The following is a 25,539-nucleotide window of genomic DNA, read 5'->3' on the forward strand; positions in this document are numbered from 1 at the left end:
TTGTTCTAAGTCAAACAGTTTGGTCTGTAAAGTACCGACAGACAGATCCCCTTTCCTTTTATTATTAGAAAATATGATATTAAAGAATAGCTACAAAATCTTGCTGATAATATGGAAAGATCAATTTCAATGATCTACTCAAGAAGAGGGATATAACTTCTAAAACTTGTTTACAATTCTGAAGCAAATGCAAAATGTTTCCCTTTCGAGTTCGCTTCAGAATCGCTTGTTGCAAAGCAGGAATTCCATTTATTTAATGCATTATTTTTTTATATCTAATGGAATTGTGGAATAAAAGCTTTCCCAGTCGTAAGAACCCCAGCTCATGGGGCATTCCTCTCTCAACAGCTTTTAGGATTGCCAATAAATAATAGAAACAGAAGTAAATCAAGTACATAAAATAAAATCCTTTTAAATTTACAGCTCGAATTTTATTGGAGTTGATTAAGGAAGCCTGCCAATCGCAGTAATTCGGCAGTGAAAGAGTGATCTTCGCACCTCTTAATGTCGTTTCTTCATTTACCGCTGATAGCGTAATCTTAGTCCAGGCCATGAAAATACTTCAACTTGAAAGCTAGGTGAAAGAACCATTCAATTAGTTACCGTCTTTCCGTCCACAGCTAGCGTCAACAGATTACCTAGTCCATTAGACACGTCTTCTCCGTTATCGGATAGAATATTTACTGCTAGTTTAAGCTTTAACGGGAGATTCTCCGTTTTCCTCTTCTTCCCTTATCTTCAACAGGGAACATCTCCTTAGTTGGCTTTCCTGCCAAGTAAATGCATTCCTGTGGTTTTGTCATTCACAGGACTGACTTTTGAAGCCCGGTCTCAGTGGCGCAGAGAAGGTAAGTAGCGCCCAGAACATAGTTTAATTTCATGCCACTGGTTGTCATCTGCGGTTTAGAAAATGTAAATTAATTTCTGAGTATGACATTATTTTTTTAGCCCTGTCCATACTGGACTTGAAAGCGCAATAACAATTTTACTGCAACGCTATCCTAAGTTCTGGAACAGCCCTCTCTTTTATCTCTGCTTCATTGGCCAGTCATTTCCTAAATATTTTCATGCTTATTTTGTGATTCAGTTTTAAAACGAGTGTTAATTGCTTTTGAGAATATCATAAAATAAGAATTTTAATATAATGAAATTTAACGAATTCAGAACGGATGAGATCACAATAAAAATTCGATTTATTCAAAAGTTCGAATTAAGAAAAGGGTCTTCGAATATGTATGCGAGAATAAACGGTACATTCTGAACTAAAAATAGTGGTAAAGCGATATTTTAATATTTAAGTTTTAATAAAAATATACTTAATAAACATTAAGTGATTGTAATAAAGTAATTATCATGATCAAATTTTTAATAATTTAAAAATTTCATTGAAAAAGTAATTTTAATAAACGGCGTATAGCTTATGGAATACAATTATTATATAACAGAACTTGAAAATAAGTATTCTTAACCAACAATCAATTTTTAAAAAATGCCTCTTGACTGAATACCTTAGAGTAAAGTTTTGAATTAGTTTTCATTAAAAGAAAAAAATTTCGCTCCTTAACGGAAGAGTACGAATGTATTCAACTGTCGAAAACAATTAAAAATATTTTTTACAAGTTTTAATTTTGACTTGAAATTGACCCAAATAAAGGCGAGCTATATATTTCAACTTAGTCTATTAGGAAATTCTTATGAATAAAAAATTCGAATTGCCAATGAATTCTAATTGAAAACTCCTTCAAAAAACCAAGTGTCACTGAGTGAAAATAAAAAAGAACTTTTGCACTCAACTATTAATACAAGTTTCATTTTAAGAAAATAAAAAAAAAGACATTGAAAAGATTTTACTAAGCTATGATTCTCTACCAAATAAAACTTTCTGAAATAGTGTTCTAGGGCTAAATACGTTCATAAAAACATTGAATGCTTTAATTATTCCTTATGTACTCTTTAGGTCATCAATCTATGTTAGAGGCTTTGTTTGTTTGTTTGTTTGTGTGTGTGTGTGTGTGTGTGTGTGTGTGTGTGTGTGTGTGTGTGTGTGTGTGTGTGTGTGTGTGTGTGTGTGTGTGTGTGTGTGTGTGTGTGTGTGTGTGTGTGTGTGTGTGTGTGTGTGTGTGTGTGTGTGTGTGTGTGTGTGTGTGTGTGTGTGTGTGTGTGTGTGTGTGTGTGTGTGTGTGTGTGTGTGTGTGTGTGTGTGTGTGTGTGTGTGTGTGTGTGTGTGTGTGTGTGTGTGTGTGTGTGTGTGTGTGTGTGTGTGTGTGTGTGTGTGTGTGTGTGTGTGTGTGTGTGTGTGTGTGTGTGTGTGTGTGTGTGTGTGTGTAAAGGATTGACAGTTGATTGCTGACAGCAGATGTCTCACCTAATATTCATAGTTCGGCCCAAATACGTCCCATATATAATTGCACTTCTGATTGGGATAGTAATTTACATGAAAATAATTTTATGAACTTCAATTCAACGCTAGTTTTAGAAAAGAAAAAGATGTGTGAGTAGTATAAAAACTGTTAAGCATTAATTGCATATTATTTGAATTTCAAATATTTCTTTCCCTATTTATATGAAATCTATAAACATGTTGGTAGTATACTTATTTAATGGCCCACGGTTTGGAGTGCACTTTGAAATCATTCTTGGGGATTTATACTAAATGTTTCGATTGTTTTTTAAGTCAAAACCTGGACAGCTGTTATCACTCGAGTTTTATTTTTTCCCTTGATAGGCTTAAAATTTATCATTTTTCAAAAGTCCCAATGTGTAATAATTTTGCACGTTAACTACAAGCTTAAATTTATTTTGTTTGTTGCTGTTGCACGATATCGGAACTTTGAGAAAATAGTTTGCTTGAAATTAAATTCTTAGCTACTGAGAATTTTTTATAAAGGTATAGTGCTTAAAGTATTTAAAAACTCTGGCATTATCTGAGAAGTTACTATTTAACGTGTATTTAAAAACGAAAAATAATTTGAAAGAATAAATGCAAAGAATTATTATATAAAATTTTCTTTTGTTTTTTCTGTCCTTTCCCCTTTATTTTTGAAAATCAACCAATAAAACTTCTAAAGCCTTTTTTTTTTTCCCTTCATCTATTCTTTAGTTTTCTGTAGAAGTCAAACGGCAATCGTATAAAGTGTAACTTCTCAGAAATATAAAAGATGACTGTTCTAAATTTTCCTGGATGTGAGAAACTGGGATTTCGATTTGAGCATCAGTTCAGTTATGCAGTTGTACGTTAATGATTTTTTTCAGTTAAACTGATTTTGACATGTTTATATTCGTAAAGTTTCCTAATTGCTGAAGGTGGGGTTTACGACAGATTTCAAATATCTATTTGCTTTTATTTTTCTGTATAGGAAAAGAGCTGAATTTTTTTTCTTTCATCAGTATCCAAAAACAGATTATCAGTTTTCAGATAATTAGGCATTTTGTCAGTCTTGATAGAATTTAAGATTTTTGTAAAATTGACCTTGGTTTAATTAATAACATAATTAGAAAATGTGAAAGTTTGCGTGCATTGCATGATCTTTTTTATTCATAAATTGGCTAACTGAGATTATTCAAATTAGAATCCTTGACTTAAGGAACTGGGATTGTTTCTATCTTTGAAAAAAAATCTATTTTTCAATTTTAGTTTCATTTTGAAAAATTAACTTTTAGAAACGTAATTAACCGGAGTTCCTATAATAAAAAGATAGGTTTTTGCATTTTTCTCAAAACATGTTTCTTTCCATTTCTGATACGCATATATAGAATTTGTTAAGTGGATTGGTATGAAATATTATATTATAGAATTTAAAACATCATTCATCTTATAAACCTATTTTTATTTTTGAGTTGTAATATGTTTTAAAAATGCTATTTTTTAAGGAAAAATAACTTGTATTTTTCAGGCTTTCAAGATTTATACTATTCAAAAAAATTTTTAAATTTTATTTTAAATATATTAAAATGAGTTTACTGTATTTATTGAACCTACACTCACGTATATTGCTATTTTTGGAAGGATTTTATTCAATTTTATTTTTTCTGTGAGCGAATCGATTTATAGTTATGAACTTGAAGATTATCACACACAGTTTCAAATTGCTACAAGTAATTAAATAAAAAATTCTTCTGTTTTACAACAAAAATATTTTAATCTTTTTTTTTATTATAAATTTTACATAACGTAATTGTATTTATTTGCAAAGAAATTCTTTCTATTTATAGTTATAATTTAGACGGTTTTCTTTGTAGAAAACTTTCTATTTCCCTTAAGCGGTGAAGATTTATCTAAAATTGGCATATATTGTGGAATTATTCGCGTTTAAATTTGCTTTTTTTGAAACTTTAAACTGGCAGATACTAAATACTTTAAAAAAATGCCTTTTATCAAAAAGAACTTTAGTAAATATTTGTTGTTGAAGACGACATTCTTTCTTCTTATGGGTTTGTGGTTATGAACTTGAAGATTATCCCATCACAATACATTTTTGATTTGCTATATATATATATAATATAATAAACGAATATTTCTGTTTTATAATGAAAACAGCTTATTCTTTAATTAGATTTTAGTATATATTATTAAATTTGACATCAAATACAATATTCGCTAAGAAACTATTTTCATTGTTGAGAATGTCTCAGGCCCCTTAAAAACTTTGTTTTATTTAAAGAGTATAGATGGATTTGGACCATGTTTTCCTAAGCTGCAACCCCAATCTTACATTTCCTTCAATTATTTTTCACATTCCTCGCTAATCGATATTTTGTCAGCTGTCTGTTTTCGAATGGTAATCTGTATTATTTTGGTAAACGTTAGACTTCAGCCACTATGCCTTAGTATGGCCTCTTGGCCATTAGATACTTGCTCATATGACATGAACTTCTCGAAAGTAAAATGAAACCCCTACAGAGCTATCCGAGTATTACCTTTCAGGTGAACATTTTTGTATTCGGCTTATCAATCAAAATCACAGCAAAATATTAAAGACAGAAGAAAAAAAGGAACTTTCTGTCGAAGAAAAGCCCGCTCAGCAGCTGTCAAGGTCAGTAGCACTCAGTAGCGACACCATATATAACTGTTAATTACGCCTTACGTCAAGTTGGGGATCAGCAAATGAAAGCAAAATCAGTTCCGACTGACACATCCAACGGGTGCTATGAAAGTATCAGCAAATCTGATACGAGAGCATCCGGTGCTTTAATTGGTGTATCTGCGACAAGCTTACACGGAAGCGGATGGGGCACTAAAATTATACCTTGCACGTCACTTCTTGCTACTGTCGAAATTTTACTGATAGTAATCCCTACTCTGAATTAAAGCATCCCGTTATGCGTGTTATCGTCGGACGTATCAAGGAACTGAAAATTATCCTAACTCCGCCATCTCTTCGATGTCGACAGGTGGGAATTATTAGCCCCTCTTTCGTTCTATTTACCAAACGATGGGGATATTCTGCATTCTTTAGGAAGGTGATAGGGGTCTTACAAGAGCAGTTACTAATTGTGTTAATGCATCTAACTAGTTGGAAGTACTTTTGTTTAATAACAAGGAAAAATTAATTTTGTATAAAAACACCGTTTCTATTTATGTATTAGTAGTAAGTATCAGTAAAATGAGATAATAGAAATGTACCTTACTTAAATTTAGTACTACTAAACTACTGTAATAATTTAAATAGTACTAAATTTAGAAAATTTTAAGAATTTTCTTCTTTTATAGTCTTTGTTTTATAATCCGTTGTCACTGAAATTATAGAATCTTGAAATCAAGATAACTAATTCTAGCGCCTCCTGTGTGAAGCAAACATAAATTAAATGAATCGATTAAGTGATAATTATATTAAAATGTATTGTTCTCGAAAACACTCAAGCTCATCAAATTTCAAAACTCCAGCTCATCAAGAGGCGAATGAAAAATTGATTACTAAATCTTTGCAAATACGGAATTAAGTATGTATTTTTTTTATTAAAAAAAAGGAGGCAAATACTGTTTTATAATATTTACTGTCACATAAAGAGTCTACTTAGTTCGGAAACCTTTAAAAGTTTGAAGTATTTTTAAACAACATTTATGCTAAAAATAAATCATGAAGAAAATATGAATTAAATCTTTTTTTTTTAATTTAAGAAATTTTAAACAGAATATTTATGAAGGAGGAAAAGCATGTTTTGGAACGAAAAGGAAGGAAAATCTTGACAAAAAAATTGTGGGTGAAAATTTTTTACAATTTTTCAAATAACTTCCACAATATTTGAATTTTAGTTTCAAATGTGTGAAGCTTTCATTATTATTATTATTTATTCCCTTCTTATTTTTCTGTTTCCTTTCAATTTCAAATTTCTGATTATCGATTTCGTGAATTTCTATTTATGAAATCTCACAATTCTTAGAAACATCTTTAATGGTTACCTGTCACTTTCCAGTCACGAGACACTGTGTAAAATAAGATTGTAGCAGAATTAACTACTAGCCTCAACACTGATCTGGTTTTGCTAGTTTTATTGACCAATTTATTTCATCAATTCCCAAGGGAAGTTAATCAATCAGAATATCATATGTATATTGTGCAAACATATTTTAAATATTTTCTTTTGTTGTGATGAGATGTAGTTCTTCAACACTATATGACCATTGTAACTGGATAACAGTTACAGTGGTTGTTGCTTGGTAGTGAGAAGTTTAGGTGCAATCCTACTAGCCACTACATCTGAATGATTAGTGCATCGAGAATGTTTCAAAAATAATATAGTTCTAGAAGTATTAAAAGACAGTAGAAGAAAAATAGATCATACATCATCAGTATTATTTATTCGTTTTAATTAGAAATAGGAAAATCAATACAATGCATAGGATTGAAAATTATTCATGCATATTTATTTTTTTATATTTTCTTCAGTTGTTGAGATCATTGAATTATCAAGCATGAATTGGATAAACCATTCAGATGACTAATGTTTTGCAAAAAGTTCAGCACTATATTAGACTGTTTTTCTTAATGGTTAAAAGGCTTGCAGAGTTCGTGGCTGATGGAAGTTTTTCTTCTGGTTCCTCTTTGTTGGCAGTGTCTTTTTGCGGTTACCGCCATTTCTTCGATTTATCAGTGCATTATAAATTATTTCTTCTGTGGTTTTTTTCTTTAGTTGTCTCGCAATTTACGTCAACATTGAAGCAGATTTCATGATCTTCTTTGGAAAGATCTGCTGACTTTTCAGTGAATAGGAATCATTATCTTGATTGATCCTAATGAAATCTCCTTGCCAAACCACTTGGACATTAAAATTGATCACTAAAAGCGAATTGCTGATCAGTAAAACCAGATTATTTTCTATGTATTTAGATAACGGAAGATCCGTTTCTCGCTATTTTGATCAATACAACCGATTGATCGTTTCATCCGTGATCACTATAAGCAGCGACTACTGTATTAATATGGGGGCAAAAAGCATCACCGAGGTGGCTAGTAATTGGTAATTTTAAACATATTTCGAGATGAAGTTGAATTTCTGTTCAAATTAATGTAAATCATGCTTATTAAGTAGTTTACTTTTTAGTGAAAATGTAGATGATGGCAAACATTCACAAGGCGATGCGCAAGTTATGAATTTGCGTTAAATTTAAATTCTCGCTTCATAAAAATTCAAACATGGTCATATGCAGCCAATCGGCGCCCTTAAAATGATGATAAAATTAATGAATCTGTCTAAATCATGGTGCTTTAATCATGCAATACATGATTTTTCATTAACTAATTAGTTTTTATGTATATCTTCTGTTATAACATTAAATTTGAAATTCCGTAACTAATATTTAGAAAAAAATTATTTTGAAGAGATTAAATATATTTGAAGAGAAATAAAAGAATAATTCTGTATATATTAAGAAATGATTTTAACTGATATTAAAGGTGAGTAGGAAGATCATTTAAAATTAAACGAATTTCTGTTAGCATTTAAATAGCCTTTAATCATGCAACTTTTACTACTGAATAGTCTTATTTAAAATATTAGTAATGTGGAAGAAGTTGTTGGATACCTTTTCGTTAATGCCACTTCCTAAGTGCCATCTATCTTTCGATCACAAGATGATACTGGAATTGTTATGTTTTTCAAACTAAAACCTAGCAGGGTTCACAATTTACGGTAGGAATTTCAACTAGACAGCTTCTTCATTCTGTTATCTGAAGGAGGGAGCCTCAGTTAACCCCAGTGGTGCTCCATTGGCGATCCCCTCTGCTGCTCGTTGACGTCTTTGTACCGTTGTCCTACAACAGCATGCGTCAAAGTGATAGGCATCTCCTTGACAACTTACTTCCTGGACGATGGGTGACCATGGCTACCTCCAATAGCTGTGCGCTGCACATTTTGGACAATCATCTACTTGCAACACGTGTGTGGCCACGTGGCAGGATATAAGCAGGCTGTCTAGTAAGGAACAATTTATTGGTGATGCAAGTTGGTATGGGATTTTTGTAAGGAAATGAGACGATAGGGGTCAGCGGGAGTAAGACGTCGTGGATATATTATCGAAAGGGCAAGTAAGACTGCCTGCATTCTCTGAATGTAACTATTTCTATTACCTGCGGCTTTTTCTTTAATCTGCTAGTGTTTCAACTTGACACTGCCCCATGCTGGCTAAATCTTGAGGTTACACCAGGTTGAAAGGCTTGATAAGACCTCCAGGTATTAGTGATTTTTACTTCCCCTGACCTTACTTCAGGTGAAAAAAAAAACCTGATAAAGTGAAAAGTGTGACATAAAATATTGTGATTGAACAAGACTCAATGTAGACAGGGAAAATATCTTTTAGACATAAATTTATTGCATTGATTTAGTGGGTAAGATACAGTGGAATGCTCTTAATTTATTCAGGAAAAGAAACTTGTTTTTCAAAAAAAACTAAAATTAGACTATTTGCTTGAAAGAGATGCTTTTGTCCCTCAAAAACTATTATTTGTATTTTTAGAATTACATTAATTGTATAAATATTGTAAAACTATTAATTGCCCTCGTTTTTTTGTTTTTTTTAATTTTTTTTACTTGTTCTGTTTAAAACTACCTGAAAAAAGTAAAAAAACGGCATGGCTTATGTTTTATTTTAAAATTATCTGTTAAAAGTTTCCGCAATCATCAATTCAGTAATCTATGAAATAATTTTTTCTGCAAAATAGTGCATTGCTTATTCGTGACAAAACATCTTATTCAAAAATCTTTTGAAACAAACGCATCTGGACGCAAATGTTTTGAAACAAAAATGTATCTAAATTTGATTGCAACTGAAACAATTAAGTTTCTATGCATTTAAAACCAATGAAAAATATTTTTGACTGGGGTAGCGAAGCGATATTGCATGTACAAACACATAATCTTTTTTTTAATAAATAAGAAATGTAAAGAGTTTTATAAAAATAAAAACAGTTTAAAGTTATTCAGGTTTTGAGATAATTTGCATGCTTTTAGGTATTGGTGTAGGCGTTTTATTACGAAAAAGTAGTCGAGCTTTTTGAACTGACTGATTTAAATTAGATCTTTTTCAACTTTAGATAAGGTCTTCTGGATCTCCCGTTGAAATAGCATACAGAAATTTCGGTGTGTGCTGAATTTACGGAGAACCAAGGCTTTTGATATTTGTGAAGAATTTTTTTTTAATTTTGCTTTGAATTACTTTATTAAGGTTTATTAAACGTAATATTTTAAGTCAATAATTTTTTTATTTGATCAATAAGGTATTTTCCAACAAAGGCAAAAAAAAAAAAAAACTTCGTAGACGAGGCGCAAAATATCTTATTACACTCAAAATGGCATCATGGTTGTGGAAAGTTTAAGAAATAAACATTTCATTCTCTTGTTGCTTAAGATGCACTTAACTATTGCAAATTGAAATCAGTCTTAATAAACAGGTCAATTTGTTTTCGCATTTCAAAACATTTTTAACTTAATCAATAGGTTGATAATTTATTTTAGGTTTTGTATTTTAATGACTCGTGACTTTGTGATTATCACGTTTGTTCACTATTATATTTAAGCAGAAGCCTGTTGTTTGTTAAATACTGTAATAAGTTGGTAAATGATGCTTCGCGAAGTGTTAAAATTATCCTAATACTTTTAAAATACTAGAGTTTTTATTTTTTACAAATTTATTTTTCTGGCATCTGAGCTATTAATATTGTTAAATCGACCCTCCAGCGCTTCCATCTTGTCCGGTGCTTGTCAAGTTAAAACTCCGTCACTGCACGTATGAACTCTGGTAATCCGCCTAAAATGCAATTGCGTGCATGTCTCGAAAATATTTTCTTGATAATAATTGACCTTATGAAACATCGAAAATTCAGAATTAAGAAAATATGAAAGAAATCTAGAAAATTTAATTAAATTAGAAAAACTTTCTTTGTGCTAAATATAGTTATTAAAAGCATTTAAAATAAAAGGCTTTCGATTCTTAGTTCCGAAAGGTAGTTTGCAACTGTAATGTAAAAATTTAATTTGGAAATAGCCCATTTATCTTTAATTGTTAATCTGATTTAAACAAAAAAAAAAAAAAAAAAAAAAAAGGGAAATGAATTTGAAATATTTTTGTGATGTCAATTACACACAAAAACCTTGGAATCCAAAATGCATATTTCACAGTAAAATAAAATAATTAAAGTGTTCTTGAATTTTATTTTCAAGTCGTTAAAAAACTTAAAATCCGATTCACGCATTTCATTTCGACTGGCAACAAACTTAAATGCGTGAAAGGATACGCCGAATATGATTACAAAATTTTAACGACCTCAAAATTCTTTTAAACGACTGCATTTAGGGATTCAGGCACTTAATTCAAAACGAAATGTTTTATCAAATTTTATGATGGATATAACTTTTTATGTACAATTTTTATTTCAAAAGAATTATTTTCAGTACTTCCTGCACAAATGAGATGTAAACGAAATTTCAAGTGAAGAAAGTTTCTAAAAGAATATAAACGGTCCGAAATAATTGATAGTTTCGGAAATGCAGAATTAAGTAGAAAAAAGAAAGAAAAGCGGGTTTTCTACCCTAACTTTCGCCTCTCATCTGGCATGTCAGCTAAGTAATGAGGTCTGAGGGAATAATGCTTGGACAGGAAAGCATCGTGGGAAGAAAAAGAAATATTTATGACATCGAAAAGAGAATTTATTTTTCAGTTTTTGATCCAATATTTCTTTGTTCCATGAAAAGGATCTTTATACTGAGATTTTAAGGAGAGAAATTGTTGGAATAGTGCGGATTCAAAAATTCATTAATTGCCCATTCTAGACGAGGATTTCCGTGGTCAGGATAAAAAAAAGTACTGAAGAGCGCAACATTTTTTTCTGCTTCTTTATTCTGGTAAGGAGGAAAATAAACTTAACGATGATACCACAAGATATATCAATAAATCTAGCTGCAGTTAAGTCCGTGGCTGATAATTTTAGAAATAAATATTGCTATCAAAATATTTTATTAGCTTCCTGTAGATCTTGCAATTTCCGAAGTGTAAGTGAATGGGCTTTCCCTTCCTATTCTATATTTTACAGATTATATTGAGGATTGACTTTTATCCTTCTGAGAATATAAATCCATCATTATATTTTAATTTTAAATGTTTACAAATCTGGAAATTGTGGCATGAATTACATAATAAATGGGAGATTCATTAGTTTAGATATAAAGATAGCATGTTTAAACTTTCTAGTTCTACTTTATTTAAGAAAAATTTAAACTAAATAAGAAAATACTGAACTTCCACAAATTTGCCCTCTTCTATTGTAAAAATGATCCTAAATTTCAAAAAAAGGAAACCGGTAATGAGCTTTTCATTTAATTAATATTTTTTGTACCATTTTGTTAATTTGTAAATTACTATGTTCTACACGCATGCGTAATCATATTATATGATTTTCACTTGAAGACAAAGAGATTTCATCGCTAAGATTATTACCTCAAAATGGATTGACAGCAAAATGTAGTATTTGAAGAAATTTTCAAAAGAGGAGATGCAAATTAGTTTTAGATGACATAAGTATATTTGAATATTGTTATTCGAAATCTATCATCATTTTCTTCTATTTTTATTTCTATTTTATATTGCACTGATATTACAGAAAGATTGGCTAAAGCAAATTCGAAGAATAGAAATTTCATATCGATATTTGATGCATTACGGATTCTTTATAGAATTGTCGACTAAATTTTACCAAGTTTTTTTTTCTTTATTTCTTGGCATTTTTATGAAAACGTTAGCCTTTTCATTATTTTCTGATCATGAATCGTTTGAAGACTGGAAAGGAATAAATTTACTTACTGATATAAATCCATAATTTTTGTTATATTTATTCTTAACGTTTGAGAGATTTTCTACAATTTTCTTGTGTTTTTCGGTTTTAAATACTAATTTGCTGCTTTGTGAAGCTTAAACTTAATATCGCATTTTTAGAAGAAATGCGGGCTCACATTCCCAAAAATATAACATGAATATATTAGTTTGGGAATAAAATTAAAATATTAAGATAAATAAAAAAAAATTGTACTTTCCATTTTAGAAATACCAATATGATAATAAATTTAGGTTAATTTCCTTATTATTTTCTTTTGTATCGCAACGAATGATTTAATATTATATCTTGTCATTTATTTCTGCGTGATAATAACTTTTTCTCTCAAAGATTTAATGAGAATAAGTATCGGAATAAAAATGACTGATAACTTGTCTGATGAGGGTAACAGATTGGGTTTAAATGATAGTCACAAATATTGTGAATAGTATACAAGTCATAAGTTCGTCAATATGTCAAATACAATAAAACTAATTATTCATTTAAAGTTCTGACTAATAAAAACTTTTTTGATGCCTTAGGAATTACAATGACGATTTTAAATTTGCAAATTGGTTAATTCCTTGAAAGGTAAAGGATTTAATCAATTTACTTTTTAACTGCGATGGGCACAATTTTCAGATTTGAATTGTTCATCTCTTCATTTTTCTGCATCATAATGCTTCACATCTGTCTGTTTGTTCTAAGACCCGATTTTCATCCTCGGATGGAGTAACAACCCACCTGCTGAGTGTAGGGAATCAAAAATTGGAATCCCTTCCTTATCTGTAAGATGCAAGTTTCCAAAGACAGAGGGGCGAAAACTTACCCGCGGAGCCTTTCTTGCTCAAAGCGAACAGGTAAGGTCAGAGGTGAACATTATTTTGGTCTATCCTCGAGACTTGCAGTGCCATATTTCACAGAATTCTGTGAAGACGGCGAGGAACGCTGGCTTACTCTTCTGGAGATGTGTTACCTTTTTCTCCCCTATTTTTTTTTTTTTTTTTTTTTTTTACCTTGAGCGTTAACAACGGGCGGGGGTTGAATTTGAAGGCGGCCATTTAAGACCGGCAAAATGTGTAAACTTAGCTAATGGCGTCCTATTTGGAACTGTTCCGTAACTTTATTTATGTCCCCGCAATCCACCTATTGATGGTTTTCTTCATGACTCCAATGGGCAATCGGTCTAGTTGTTCGATGACATAAATGTCATTGGGACATTATTGAGTGTGCCCTTAAGATTTAAGTGCGGGGTGGAGGATATAGTTTTTTAGAGAAATTTTTTACGCGGAAGAACTTTCCTTGTCGAATTTTTTGCACTTATAAGTGTAATGTCGATAGTTGAGATTATCTAGTTGACGTAGCCAGAAACTTTAGTTTCATATCGGATAAATGAATATTGGTTTGATAGAATATTGACTATTAAAAAGTCATCTAAGCTCTATCTAAGTTATTGGTATCAATTAATCCCTAATTCTGCTGTCACTTTATGACTTGTATGATCTTGCATTTATTATGGCAACAGCATATACAATCCAGTATTTATATAATTCTTTATATATCTTAATCTGACGAACTGAGTCACTTGACTAATTAAAAAAACAATTTCAATGACTTCTATTCATTTATTAAAAGCAAAACTAATTGATTCTAAAGCATGTAAAAATTCCAGACTTTGCAATTAATAGTCGAAGTTAAAATCTAGCCCATTCAGGCGACTTTAGTCTTCGAAATAATAACTCGCCCCCCCCCCCTTCTTTTTAAAACTAATCAAAACGTTTTTATTAATCGATTTCGCATCCCACTGACTTTTGCAAGATTTTCTGCTTCTAGAAACATTCGCATCGTTTATCTGCCCTTTATTCCATCTTTAGTTTCATACCTTTGATACCCAGCGTGCTCCGTGTTCCATCTCCTTAAGGGCTTTTATATCAGGTCTGAAATATGTCGGACGTCGTAAAGCACCTTTCCCCCTAGCTATTTGTCAGTGATATTTGTTCTCCATGCCGTGTTAGTCTTTCCAACTGTCATTTCTAACTGAAAATTAATCTGTCTGAAAATACAAGGAGCGATATTTCACTCCGCTAATAATTTCTATATATGTCTGTGTACAATAATAAAGATATTAATTTCAGCTGCATTTACGGTGTTTTTAGTGATGTGGACAGCTTTATTGATTATAAGTGATTATGTGACTAGCACAAGAAGCGCCAAACTCTGCTCAGATGCCTTAAGGAAATCTTCAAATACTTGTAATGAAGTTCTCCATTCATTCATTTGTATGAAAATTGTACGATATTAGTGTTCGGCTGTTTCATGGCGTATGCATTTTTTAGTGTTTTGCAAAATAGAGCTCTGAACTAGACAATTAATTTTTACGACTTTATTAGCGATTTTACGACAGATATCGACTGTTTTTTAAGCGATTGCTCTTAAATGGATAGTGGTTTTATTTGAGCAACAATACAATTTTGTCTTTTAAAATAAACTGTAACTTGTATACCTATTATTGCCAATAAAATATGTGCTAAAAATGTTATTAAATCAATAACATATTCTCATAATTTATTCAAAAAATTTTAAAAAATTTTAAAATCAAGCATTTAAGGGTTGAAATTTCCTGTTAATTATTAAAGCATATCTTAATTGCGATGTAATTTTCTATTTATAAACTTAACAATACAATTCAAACTTTTAATTATCGCTGCGTTTGCTATCCGAAAGCGTGGGATTCCAATTAGTGGCAGAGGATATTTTGTCAATGTTTATAAATTAGAGCCAAATTATACATTTCGTAATTGGTTGAGATATGTAATATGAAAACACAAGGCATGAAAAGTGTAAATCAAAAACCATTATAAATAAATGGAATCATTTAGAAATCTTTGTATGCTCTGTTCCAAATCTTATACTTCATGATGAGTACTATTGTGAATGGCGTTTACTTAATTGCATCTCAAATGCGACGCGTTATCTAACTAATTTATATTCGCGATATCTAATAGCATGAAGTTATTATTTTTTAGTGCTTATAAAATCTATATATTTATTAGCAGTAAATTGCCTTCACATTTAACAGCAATGTATCGGAATATGTATAAAATGTTACTATTTTAGTGTATCTCGAAATCCGTCCTAATTTGTATTGTAAACTTCATAGATTTTTTAAAATTTGGTAACTTGTTCTCGAGTTTTAAAAATATTTTATTGAAATTTTAAATTTATTAAAACAGTTTAAATAAATATATGACCAATAACATGGTGATAAAAGCGATTTGCTAAAAAAGGTTTCTTGAAAATGAAAGAAGGGAAAAAATACTCCGGATCCGTTTACTAAATGTCCAAGTCTTATACTTGTTAATGACTACTATTTTAAGTAATACGAAAACTCAACTGTCGTTTATATGCCGTTACATTTTCTACGAAGTTTAATTTTCTTACAAATGTAGAATCAAAAGTGCAATGGGGGGGATGCGTTTTTTAGATAATACATTTAATAATAATCCTGACTTATTCTAAGCAGTTCGATGAATCTAAATGACTAGGATGTTGCCTAGAGTAACATAGAAGCTGTGAATTGTTTCAAAATTGCCAACAACAACCCCACACGCACTCCTTCTTAAGGAGGTATGTCGTAAGTTCACCGTTGACTGTACCATTGCTATTCCTCCTACTGGAAGCAAGAAACAGCATATTGAATTCAATCGCTTCCCATCCATATACCCGTTAATAGGGACTGGCTCAACTCAGTATGATTGCCAGTTTTCTGTATTGATATTTTTATGTAAACTGATAATATTGCATAATTTAGAATTATTCCTTAGTTATAATGCAGATTATTCTGTATATACAAAATACCAGTTATATGCTCTTTTTATAAAGCTGTAATATTTTCTAGATGTATTTGGTGTAATATTAAACTGAGGTTCGAAGATCTCATGTAAGCAGATTTTATTACCTTTTCTATGAATTAGCAGAATTTTACTTGCAATTTTGAGGTTTTTAATATTTGCCAATATTTGTTTCTCTTTTGGGAAAGCGGTTACCGGACTGCGGGGCTTCAGACTCAAAACTTGATTCCATCAGAAATTAACCATACATAATGAATCTAGGTCAGTTAAATCCCTAGACAGTTCTTACGCCATATTTCGTGATTGAAGTGGAAGTTTGTAGTGGGGAATTTCAGTTCGGCTGTCTTCCCGTCATCTGACCATGATTCAAATTGCCGAGGTCTGTCCTAAAATAGCCCTCGTATTGGTTCTAAATCGGGTGTTAATAAACTGAAGCTAACTGCTGGCATTACCGTAGTGTTGTATACAATAAAAAAAGTCGACTGGCCTAGGAAAACCATCAAAATCGCATATGAAGTCGGCTAATATCGCAAGCATTTATTTTATTTTAACCCATACCAGTTCTAACACTTGAAAGACATAACAAAGTAGACAGGAAAAATGCAAAATTTTAAGAAGAAATATTGATATTATATAAAGTAATAACTCAATTCAGATGAATAATAGTTGGAATGAATTCTTTGGAGATAAGCATTATGATACAACACAGAATACAGGTATTTTGAAACCATAGCACTATACTTTCGATACTCATCAATATCAAATTTTGCATACCAAAAGGCTTAACTTATCCGAAAATCATATTTTTTATATTATCTATGTCTATATGTGAACGCGATATTTCAAAAATGCTTTGCTCTGGACAGTTGAAATTTAGTATATGGTCTTTACATCAAATGTGCAGGTTTCTAACAAATTTTAAACGAAATCCATTCAGAGAATGTCTCCGCCTGTCTAAATATATAATGATAAATATAAAACGAAAAGAATTAAACGGATAAAATTTCGTACACATACGAGTAAAGGGTAGATATCTGTCAAATTTGATACCAAATGACAAGAAGTTGATTGTCTGTTGGTTTGTTCTATCATAAGCTTGTAAAAACGATGACTGAAATGTATGAAATGTGATTTTGTAATCGCAATTGTAGTTCAGTGCCAAATTTTGACTTCGTTCGGGAAAAGGCATCTAAAATATATATTTGCTATTCTGGTGCTTATGCAATCTTCGAAATTTCAGCGATGATTACCAAAAAAATCACCAATGATCGCACACTAATAAGGCCTTTCGCAGCTTTTTTTTTTTTCATCGATGGCATACAGTTAATATTACCCAAGTACATTCATTAATGAATAGACAATACAGTTTCGGAAAGAGCACTCCCGCTGGTTTTGTGTAGTGAAAGAATAAGGAGCTAATATCCATAGTCTCTGTTGCTACTAGGGTGGTTTGGCAAAATGGTCAGCAGTTGCTTTAACTCTCTAAAGATAAACCTACCGCCTTTCTTGGAGTAATAAAATGTTGAATGTCATTTATAAATTTTGTGCGTGCACTTCTTAGATTCTTTATTGAAAATAAACTGTTGGCAAGAGGTTTATTTTGACTTCATACTCCTAGGATCAAAAATCCTCAAATCGCGACCAGTTCTTGTTATAGAAGAATATAGCTCGTCAGAAAAATATTTTTTTCTTACTGTAAACCGAACGGAAGAATGTTGACAAAGATTACCTTTTGTCTTAACTTTTTAGTACTAAATTTCAAACAAGGGCGTCTATGAGATATGAATGTGGATTAAAGAAGCCGGAGTAAAAAGTCGCAACTCTAGTTGTCTTGTTTGATGCTGAGGACAACGGTGGTCTAGTAGTAGGGTCTCGGCTGGGGACTGGAGATTTTAAAACCAGATTTCACTTCAAAAATATCATCTTTATGGGCTTGGTGCAAGTTAAATCTGACCTCGAGGATAAAGCATGTATTCCTGCTGATGCGATGCAGAAGTTTGGAGAGTAAAGTGTCTTCTTTGTCATCTGAGGTTTGTTTAAAATTTTGAAATTAATCTGAAAGTAGCCTTTGTGTTATTTCAAAATAAATGTTAATATAACGACTATAAACCTGCCTGTCATGGGACTCTTGTTTATTTTGATTAATGATCCCCAGTTTGCCCGTAATAAAATGCATTAATGTTGAAAGGAATTAGAACTCTGAATCTTCGTTATTCATTCAAACAAGGTGAAAGTATTTTCCTGAATTAAATTTGGTTGGAAATTTCTTCAGAAATTAATTCTTAAATTAATCTAGTTACCATTTTTCATAATTGAAACTATTTACTTTTTAATCAAATCACTCAACAAATTCGGTTAAAGAATTAAGAGAAGAAAAAAAAGAAAAATAGTGGTGACTAAAAGGAAAGAAGTATATATCATATATTACTTATATTTTATTTTTTAAAAAGTATTTAATTTGTAGTCTGGAATTATAGATCTAGAGTATTCTTACTTAGAAGCTTTTATAGAAGGAACAATTTTTTTCTACTACGATTTTACGAAGTCAATATGATATCTGCTACATTTGATCGATCAACAGTCATATTTACCATATTTTTTATGTATATAAATACATCCAGCATTAAAAGTAATGACGTTGTAGTTTTTTTTTACATCCATTAAATCGCGAGTTCTCGGATTTTTAAAATTTTTTACTTCTTAAATAAGAATCATTCATTCATTCATAAGAATCATGCATTCATTTAATTTTTTGTGTAGAAATTTTTCCATCAAAAATGTACCACCAGTGGTACAAGTACAATAGTTTAAGAAACTATGTATTATGTCATTGCACGAGGAAGTGTCAAGGTTTATAAGAGATATATGCTGCGTTTCAGAACTATTTTTTAATATATTTTTACATTTGCCTGAAGTTTTTCATCAGCTTTGGCCAAAGATCAAGGTTGAGAAAACGTTTAGTGACGATTTTTCAACCTAGTATCATTGCTGAAACCTGCGTATAAGGTCGAATGTCAAGTGTCGGTAAAAAGCTCGTGGGGATATGAAAACAATCTGCATGAAAAATGCTTCGATCCGTGCCGGGTGTAAAGGAAAAAAATATATCGAAGAAATGCTCTCTGCTCTAGTGAGAATTTTATCCATTTTTTATAGGTTATGGGGAGGGCGTGTAAATGTTTTAAACGAACGTAGACGCAAGAATGTGAAGATGATGACAGAATCCAATAGATCACACTTCAACTAGCTATAGAGGGGAAATCGCTTTCTTTTGAAGGTTTGATGGGGGGAGGGAATAAAAACGATTTCCAGCTACGGGTGGGCGAAATGATAGCAACAGAAACTTCCTATATCGAAAACGGAGAGAAAGTAACCACAAACGCAGATTGCTGGTAATTTTCATAACATTAGTTTAACAATATATTGAATGGTTAAAAGATAAACACAGTACTATTGCGTGTCCTTTAAAAATATTTCCATTCATCATGTCTTTGATATTTAAGTCTATACCCATTAAAGTCAAATTCGGAATGTATTCTGGGTTTCATTTGGCAATGAAATGTGTTAAGAAGCTTTCTACTAACATAATTTGCATGCTAAAATTAGCAACATATTATTATTAATCTATCGAAGATTAACCGGACTGGGAAAAGTTTATGATAATGTTTCCCGTTGCAGAGTAAATAATTGAGAATTTTTACTTAGAAATCTATATATTTCAGTGATTTTTGACATTGAATATAGTATAAGAGCACTCGAAAGCGTAATTTTATATGTCTTTTATGTTCCTTCAATTTATTCATAAATGCAGTTATTTTTTTCTGAAGGTTCTTCGATTGATTTCACAAAAGGTCGTCATGTTGTGAATTACACTAATTAAAACCAGTCGATTGTACAAAAATATGGACTATCCTTGATTCTATAAACTCATAATCATAACGCATTTCAAAAAGTTTTGTTATGCTATAAAAGGACTATGTAATTTAATATGTCGCAGGAACTTTTCGTCTTCTTGATAGTAGAAATCTAGACAGTAGAACTGTTTCACCAGGTTTCAAAATCACGTCGACATCACAAACATATATTTTTAGCTGCAGGTTCTTTTTCTAAAAAATGACAGACTATTGGCCATACCCTGATGCAATGTTTTTATGTAATATTGAATCATAAAATTTTTATTCTAAACACTGTTATTTTAGATTATTTTATAAGTTTTAATAATACAAGATTTTGGAATAAGTAGTCTTTTTTCCCCCCCAAATGCAAAGATTTTCCGACTTGTTACGGTTTTTAAAACGATGCCTCCCTGTTTTCCAAATTAAATTATGATACAACAGAACGTTAATTCAGAATAATACATTCTTCCAAATCTCCATTCTGGCTTACAGTAGACAAATTTCATTAATTTGAAAAGCATAATTAATCTCTTGATCTTAATTTATAAAATTTTTATCCTCATTTGAAATTGTCTGAAGCATTGAAATTAAAGTTGGAAAATTATTATTTGGCAGGTTGAGACTATGTTTAGTGTTAATTTATTTTTTGTTATACTTCATATGACAAGACAGAACAGTTTTATGCATGCGGATTTTCAACGTTGCGGTCAATTTCAAAATCTTTGAAGCCCTGAACTGGATGATAAAAATTCAATCTAAACCTATAAATTTCTATTAGTTGTAAACGTTTTATTTTAATTATTATCACTTAACGCTTCTTTCGTGAATTATTTATCACTCCAACTTGGGTCTGAAAGGTTATGTAAATTAATTGCCGTTGTTTAAAGAGTTAGACATATTTTTCGAACAGACAACTAACTTGTTTCTTTAAGACAGTTATTCATGATTGTCAAAAAGCTTTTATACTTATCCTAACTTGTTCATTTGAATGAATAAACTCTCAATAGATCACAGGAAATTTCATTAGCATGCTTGAAGAAGAATATTTATGAGCATATAAAATCTTATCTGCGTTTTGAAATGCTTTTATTATCGCCTTAAATGGACCTCTCTTGAAAGTTGTTGAATAGTTAAATACATTTATGTTCTTGCGATAGTAAAACTCGCTTTTTTTTTTGGTTGACCTTGACAAAAACTCATTACAAAGTATGTGTTAAGTAAATTGCGCGGCAACATTTTTTATAAATTTTACTGCACAAATTACTGCATCATGCGTATTAATTGACTACTATTTTTTTTAAGAATTAAAATAAAGAAATTTAAATTGTTCACCTTAACTATGAAAATAATTTGATATGGGGTGGCATGTTCCTATGCAGATTATATGGTGTACTTCTGCATGCCTAAAAATAAGGTCAAATCATCGCCAACCTGGATCATTTTTGAAATTTAGAATTGTTAATAGCTTATTCGATAATTAGATATTTTATAGTTAAATATTTTAATCAATCGATTTTATGCGTATTATATACGATTAAAATGATTGATGATGTTAAATATTTATCCGATATAAGTTTAGTATTCGATCATACGGTATTAATAACACTTTAATAATTTACCGAGGTTGCTTTTGATTTAAGAAGAGGTCATAAATGAATAATTTAAGAGGTTAAATTAAATCTGTGGAAAGATAGTCTAAACGGAACGATTTTTTTTCTGTTTAGGTTTAAAATGACTGAAATGTTCTTAAAATATGTGATTATCATGGACAGAAATTTAATAGTACATGCATGACTTATCCTTTTGTAAGCCTTTGAGAGGCACCTCAAATATGAAGATGAAAAGTCTCTAGATAAATAATGGGATTCTCACTTATTTGAAGGGAATGATATTGGTGGCATGGTTATATTAGCAATATAGACGAGTTGTTGCATGGCCGATGATAACCTGGATATTTAGTGGTTACTATCCTCTGTTGAGACAATTAGAACTATCCGAAAATTGATATATGGCTGCACCTAAATTGGTGTGTTGGAGCAGTGGAGGAACCCCTCCAACTATAAATGCTGCAGGAGCTGTTTGCATTATGTTAACAAATAACATATTGATACAAAGCCTCAAAAAATTATTATTTGCTGCTTCAGAATTTCCTTTTTATTAATATTTTCTCCGCCAAAAATGTAAATGAATATATTGTATGATTGAAAGTATCATTAGTTAATTTTGAAATTATGTTCCTCGGTTTTAATCTATTTAAGATTTCTCTACTGATAAATTTTCCCTCGAATATTTTATTGATCACATACAAAAAGTAATAGAAAAAAAAGAGGCAAAAATAATGGTGATGTGAAAGTGACTGTGTGATTCGTTTTGCATTATAGAATTAAATAATAACTCCAGCATTCGGAAAATAAAATTTTAAAAAATCTAAATAAAAGAAGCCGCATTAGTTAACAATGTTCATTATATACTTGTAAACGAAAAAAAGAAAAAATTAACTTTAAAAGATTAATATTGACAGATTGTTTTCTCCAGGGAAGGGGAAGGAATATAGATTAATGCTATATTTTCTATAACTTTATTATTTTTATTTTCAGTTCTCTGGAGCTAATCCTCGCTGCATCTTCGAAGAGTTATTCAGTCCTGACTATTATACCGTCTTGAGATCAGTTTCCAATAAAGACTGGCTGGTGGGTTTCAACAGAAGAGGCAAGCCCATCCTAGGATCTGACACCAAAACACACAGAAGTCGCTGTTACCATTTCACAAAAAGGGATCACTCGTATCTTGATGCCTTGCACAAAACCAGGCATTTCGCTCCAAAGATCTCTAATCCCCACAAGTTCTTGCATCTTCTCCATGAAAAGCGGACAAGACGGCAAAAGCGGCACGCCTTTAATGAAATGAGAAGATGAACTTATATACTGAAGGAATTGTGTGGCTCCCTCCTAACTAAAAAGGTTATGACCTGTTTACTATTTCGTTACTGGCTTGGAGTAAAAAACGAATGACAGTTACGATTATGCCACCAGTTCCTAACCCACTTTCTTCAAAACTATAAATGGCGTTAAGTTTTCAAATGCCAGTCATTGTGTACTTTAAGTATAACCCCGGTTTCATGATTTCATTTGTTGCTTTTTTCATTATTAGAATTGTCACTAGAATTAAGTAGACTATAACGATCAATGATTCATGCTATTTGAGCACACAGTGTTTTTTTGAAACATTGTTTTTAACTCAACGTATGTCTACATGTCCTGTGCTTAGATCATGCTTTTCCTGTTTTTGTTAAGATTCGTTTTATAGCAGCTGAGCATGACAAGTCAAGACACAAAACTAGGTTCCTATTGTTAAAAATTTCTCGAAGAATATCTTATTGCCTTGCTATTTTTATACGCATTTTTTTACGATGATACGATTGTAACGATGAAGTCATTAAATTAAGCATAATTCTTCATAATTTTTTTTTGACTGATCGTTTATACAAAAGGCCAGTTTTTAGACGATGAAACCTTCCGATTTATGATTACAAGAGAAATTTGCAATGGATTTTGATTTTAATGTATGATTGGTTTATCAGGGTAAAATGAATATTTTTAGCACATTTATGTAGAATTGTTTTATCATCCGTGGTATAAATTTCTGTATGTACATATTTTATGACATTTTAGCAATACTATATGTTCCGATTTTTAATGAATTAGATTGTAATAGTTTCTGCAATATTTAGAGAAGCTGTTATATTTAACAACGAAGAGCTTGAATCGAGCCTTAAGCACATTCTAATCTGTTGTCAACTAGTAAAACTTGATCTGTGCTGCAAGAATCATTCCATCGCTTCAGATAAATATGGATTTTATTAAGTAACATTCCATCCGTAGGATATAGACTGATACTTTTACATTCCAGCAAAGGTCTTTATGCTATTTTAAACTTAAATGAATGTGGTTTTTAATTTAATTTATTTTTTAAGCTTTTAGAACTTAAGAAATCTTAATTAAAGATGGATATTGAACTTTCCTTAAAGTCTACCAAATTAATTTGATTTTTTAGTTGAATTTTTTCATAGCAAAATTAAGACGGGAATTTGATTTAGTGCAATCTTTAAGAATTGAACTAAAAGTTTTTTTAAAGAAAAGTTGCACGCAAGATTTTTATTAAATATTTCTAGTCTGTTTTTGAATTTTTACACGTTTATTTGTTACAAATTTCCTTTCTTAAAATCTCATTTGAAATTAAATTGTTTTGTTATAATCTGTTGACATGTTAAAATTTCCATGTTATTGTTTTGTTTCGGCAAATAATCGGCCAAACTCTACTCAGCAATTGCTTAATTTACCCGGCCATTATTTTAAAACTACTTAATGTTTTTATCTCTTAATATTTACACAGTTGTTGTTTTTTCCCTAAGAATTTCATTTTGGAAATTTTTAATGTTTTATTTTCTTTATGGATTAAAAAAAATTTTTACATTGAATCTTTCAATATCGCAAACTTGTGAAAAAAACATTGCATCAACTTATTTTCTTTTTGAAATATTTTACTTTTAGAAGCAATAATATTTACACGATTTGTTTATCCGAAACGAAATTGCAGAAACTGATATGCAACCGAATATAGAATATTAGCATCAATTTTGGAGTTGTGTATTTATACGTAGTTAAGAGATGATAATACACATTTATGCAAGAAACTCAACTATCGTTTATAAATTTTTAATGAAACTCTCAGATGAAAATATTTTCATTTTTATCGAGTTTTTACTAATTAATATTTTTTTCGCTCCAATATGCAAGATGTTATCTTTTTTAGAATCTGTAATATTTTCTTTAATAAACAGAACTATAGAAAAATAGATATTTTGTAGCATGCCGGATGTAATATAATTTTTGTTTAGTCTTAAGATATATTATTTCGGGTTTCAATAAGTGTAATAATCTCAATAAGTGAATAGTGAAGTGTGCCAAAATTAATTTTGTAGGTTTTTGATTCCAGTCCGTGTGTGCCAAAGTTTGTAAAAACTACCTCTTTCACAATACAATGCAATTTTAAGCTCTTGCTGTAACACAAAGTATATTCCTGGATAAAGGTGCTAATGTTAAAAGTGAGACAAATTGCAATTTGTGCGAATATAATAAATGTAACAACAAACAAGAACATAACCTTTTATGAAGCTGTCCTATCTTGTCAAGAAAAAAAGTATCTGTATCGCATAAAGACATAATAAAGCTTTAATGAGCATAAAAATGGTTTTATATTTTTTAATTGTTGTTACCATGTGTGTGCATTCATTTTTGCTTTTTGATACCTTTCATATTTAAAAAAAAAAAAAAAATGCATTTCGGGTGGAGGCACGTTTCTGTCGTGGTTGGTTTTCGTTATGAAACAAAAATAGCTTTTTTTTATTTAATTCATTTCTAAAGTTTATGTGAAATAAACATTAAACAGAATCTCTTAAAGCCGTATGTTCTATGTGCAGAGAGTGTACTTTTA

At 30.7% G+C, this 25,539-nt stretch overlaps 1 protein-coding gene across 3 annotated transcripts in view; it reads left to right on the top strand.

The window, feature by feature from the left end:
• LOC129959917 (fibroblast growth factor 17-like) overlaps positions 1-25,254 on the top strand; it is a 100,881-nt gene extending 75,627 nt beyond the window's left edge. For all 3 annotated transcript variants that reach the window (XM_056072816.1, XM_056072818.1, XM_056072817.1), the window contains one exon: positions 22,644-25,254. In XM_056072816.1, the coding sequence (XP_055928791.1) occupies positions 22,644-22,961 (318 nt within the window). In that variant the 3' untranslated portion in view covers positions 22,962-25,254. The remainder of the gene's footprint in view (positions 1-22,643) is intronic.
• The last annotated feature ends 285 nt before the right edge of the window (positions 25,255-25,539 follow it).

Source organism: Argiope bruennichi, chromosome X2, assembly GCF_947563725.1.
Source record: "Argiope bruennichi chromosome X2, qqArgBrue1.1, whole genome shotgun sequence".
Classification (NCBI taxonomy): domain Eukaryota; kingdom Metazoa; phylum Arthropoda; class Arachnida; order Araneae; family Araneidae; genus Argiope; species Argiope bruennichi.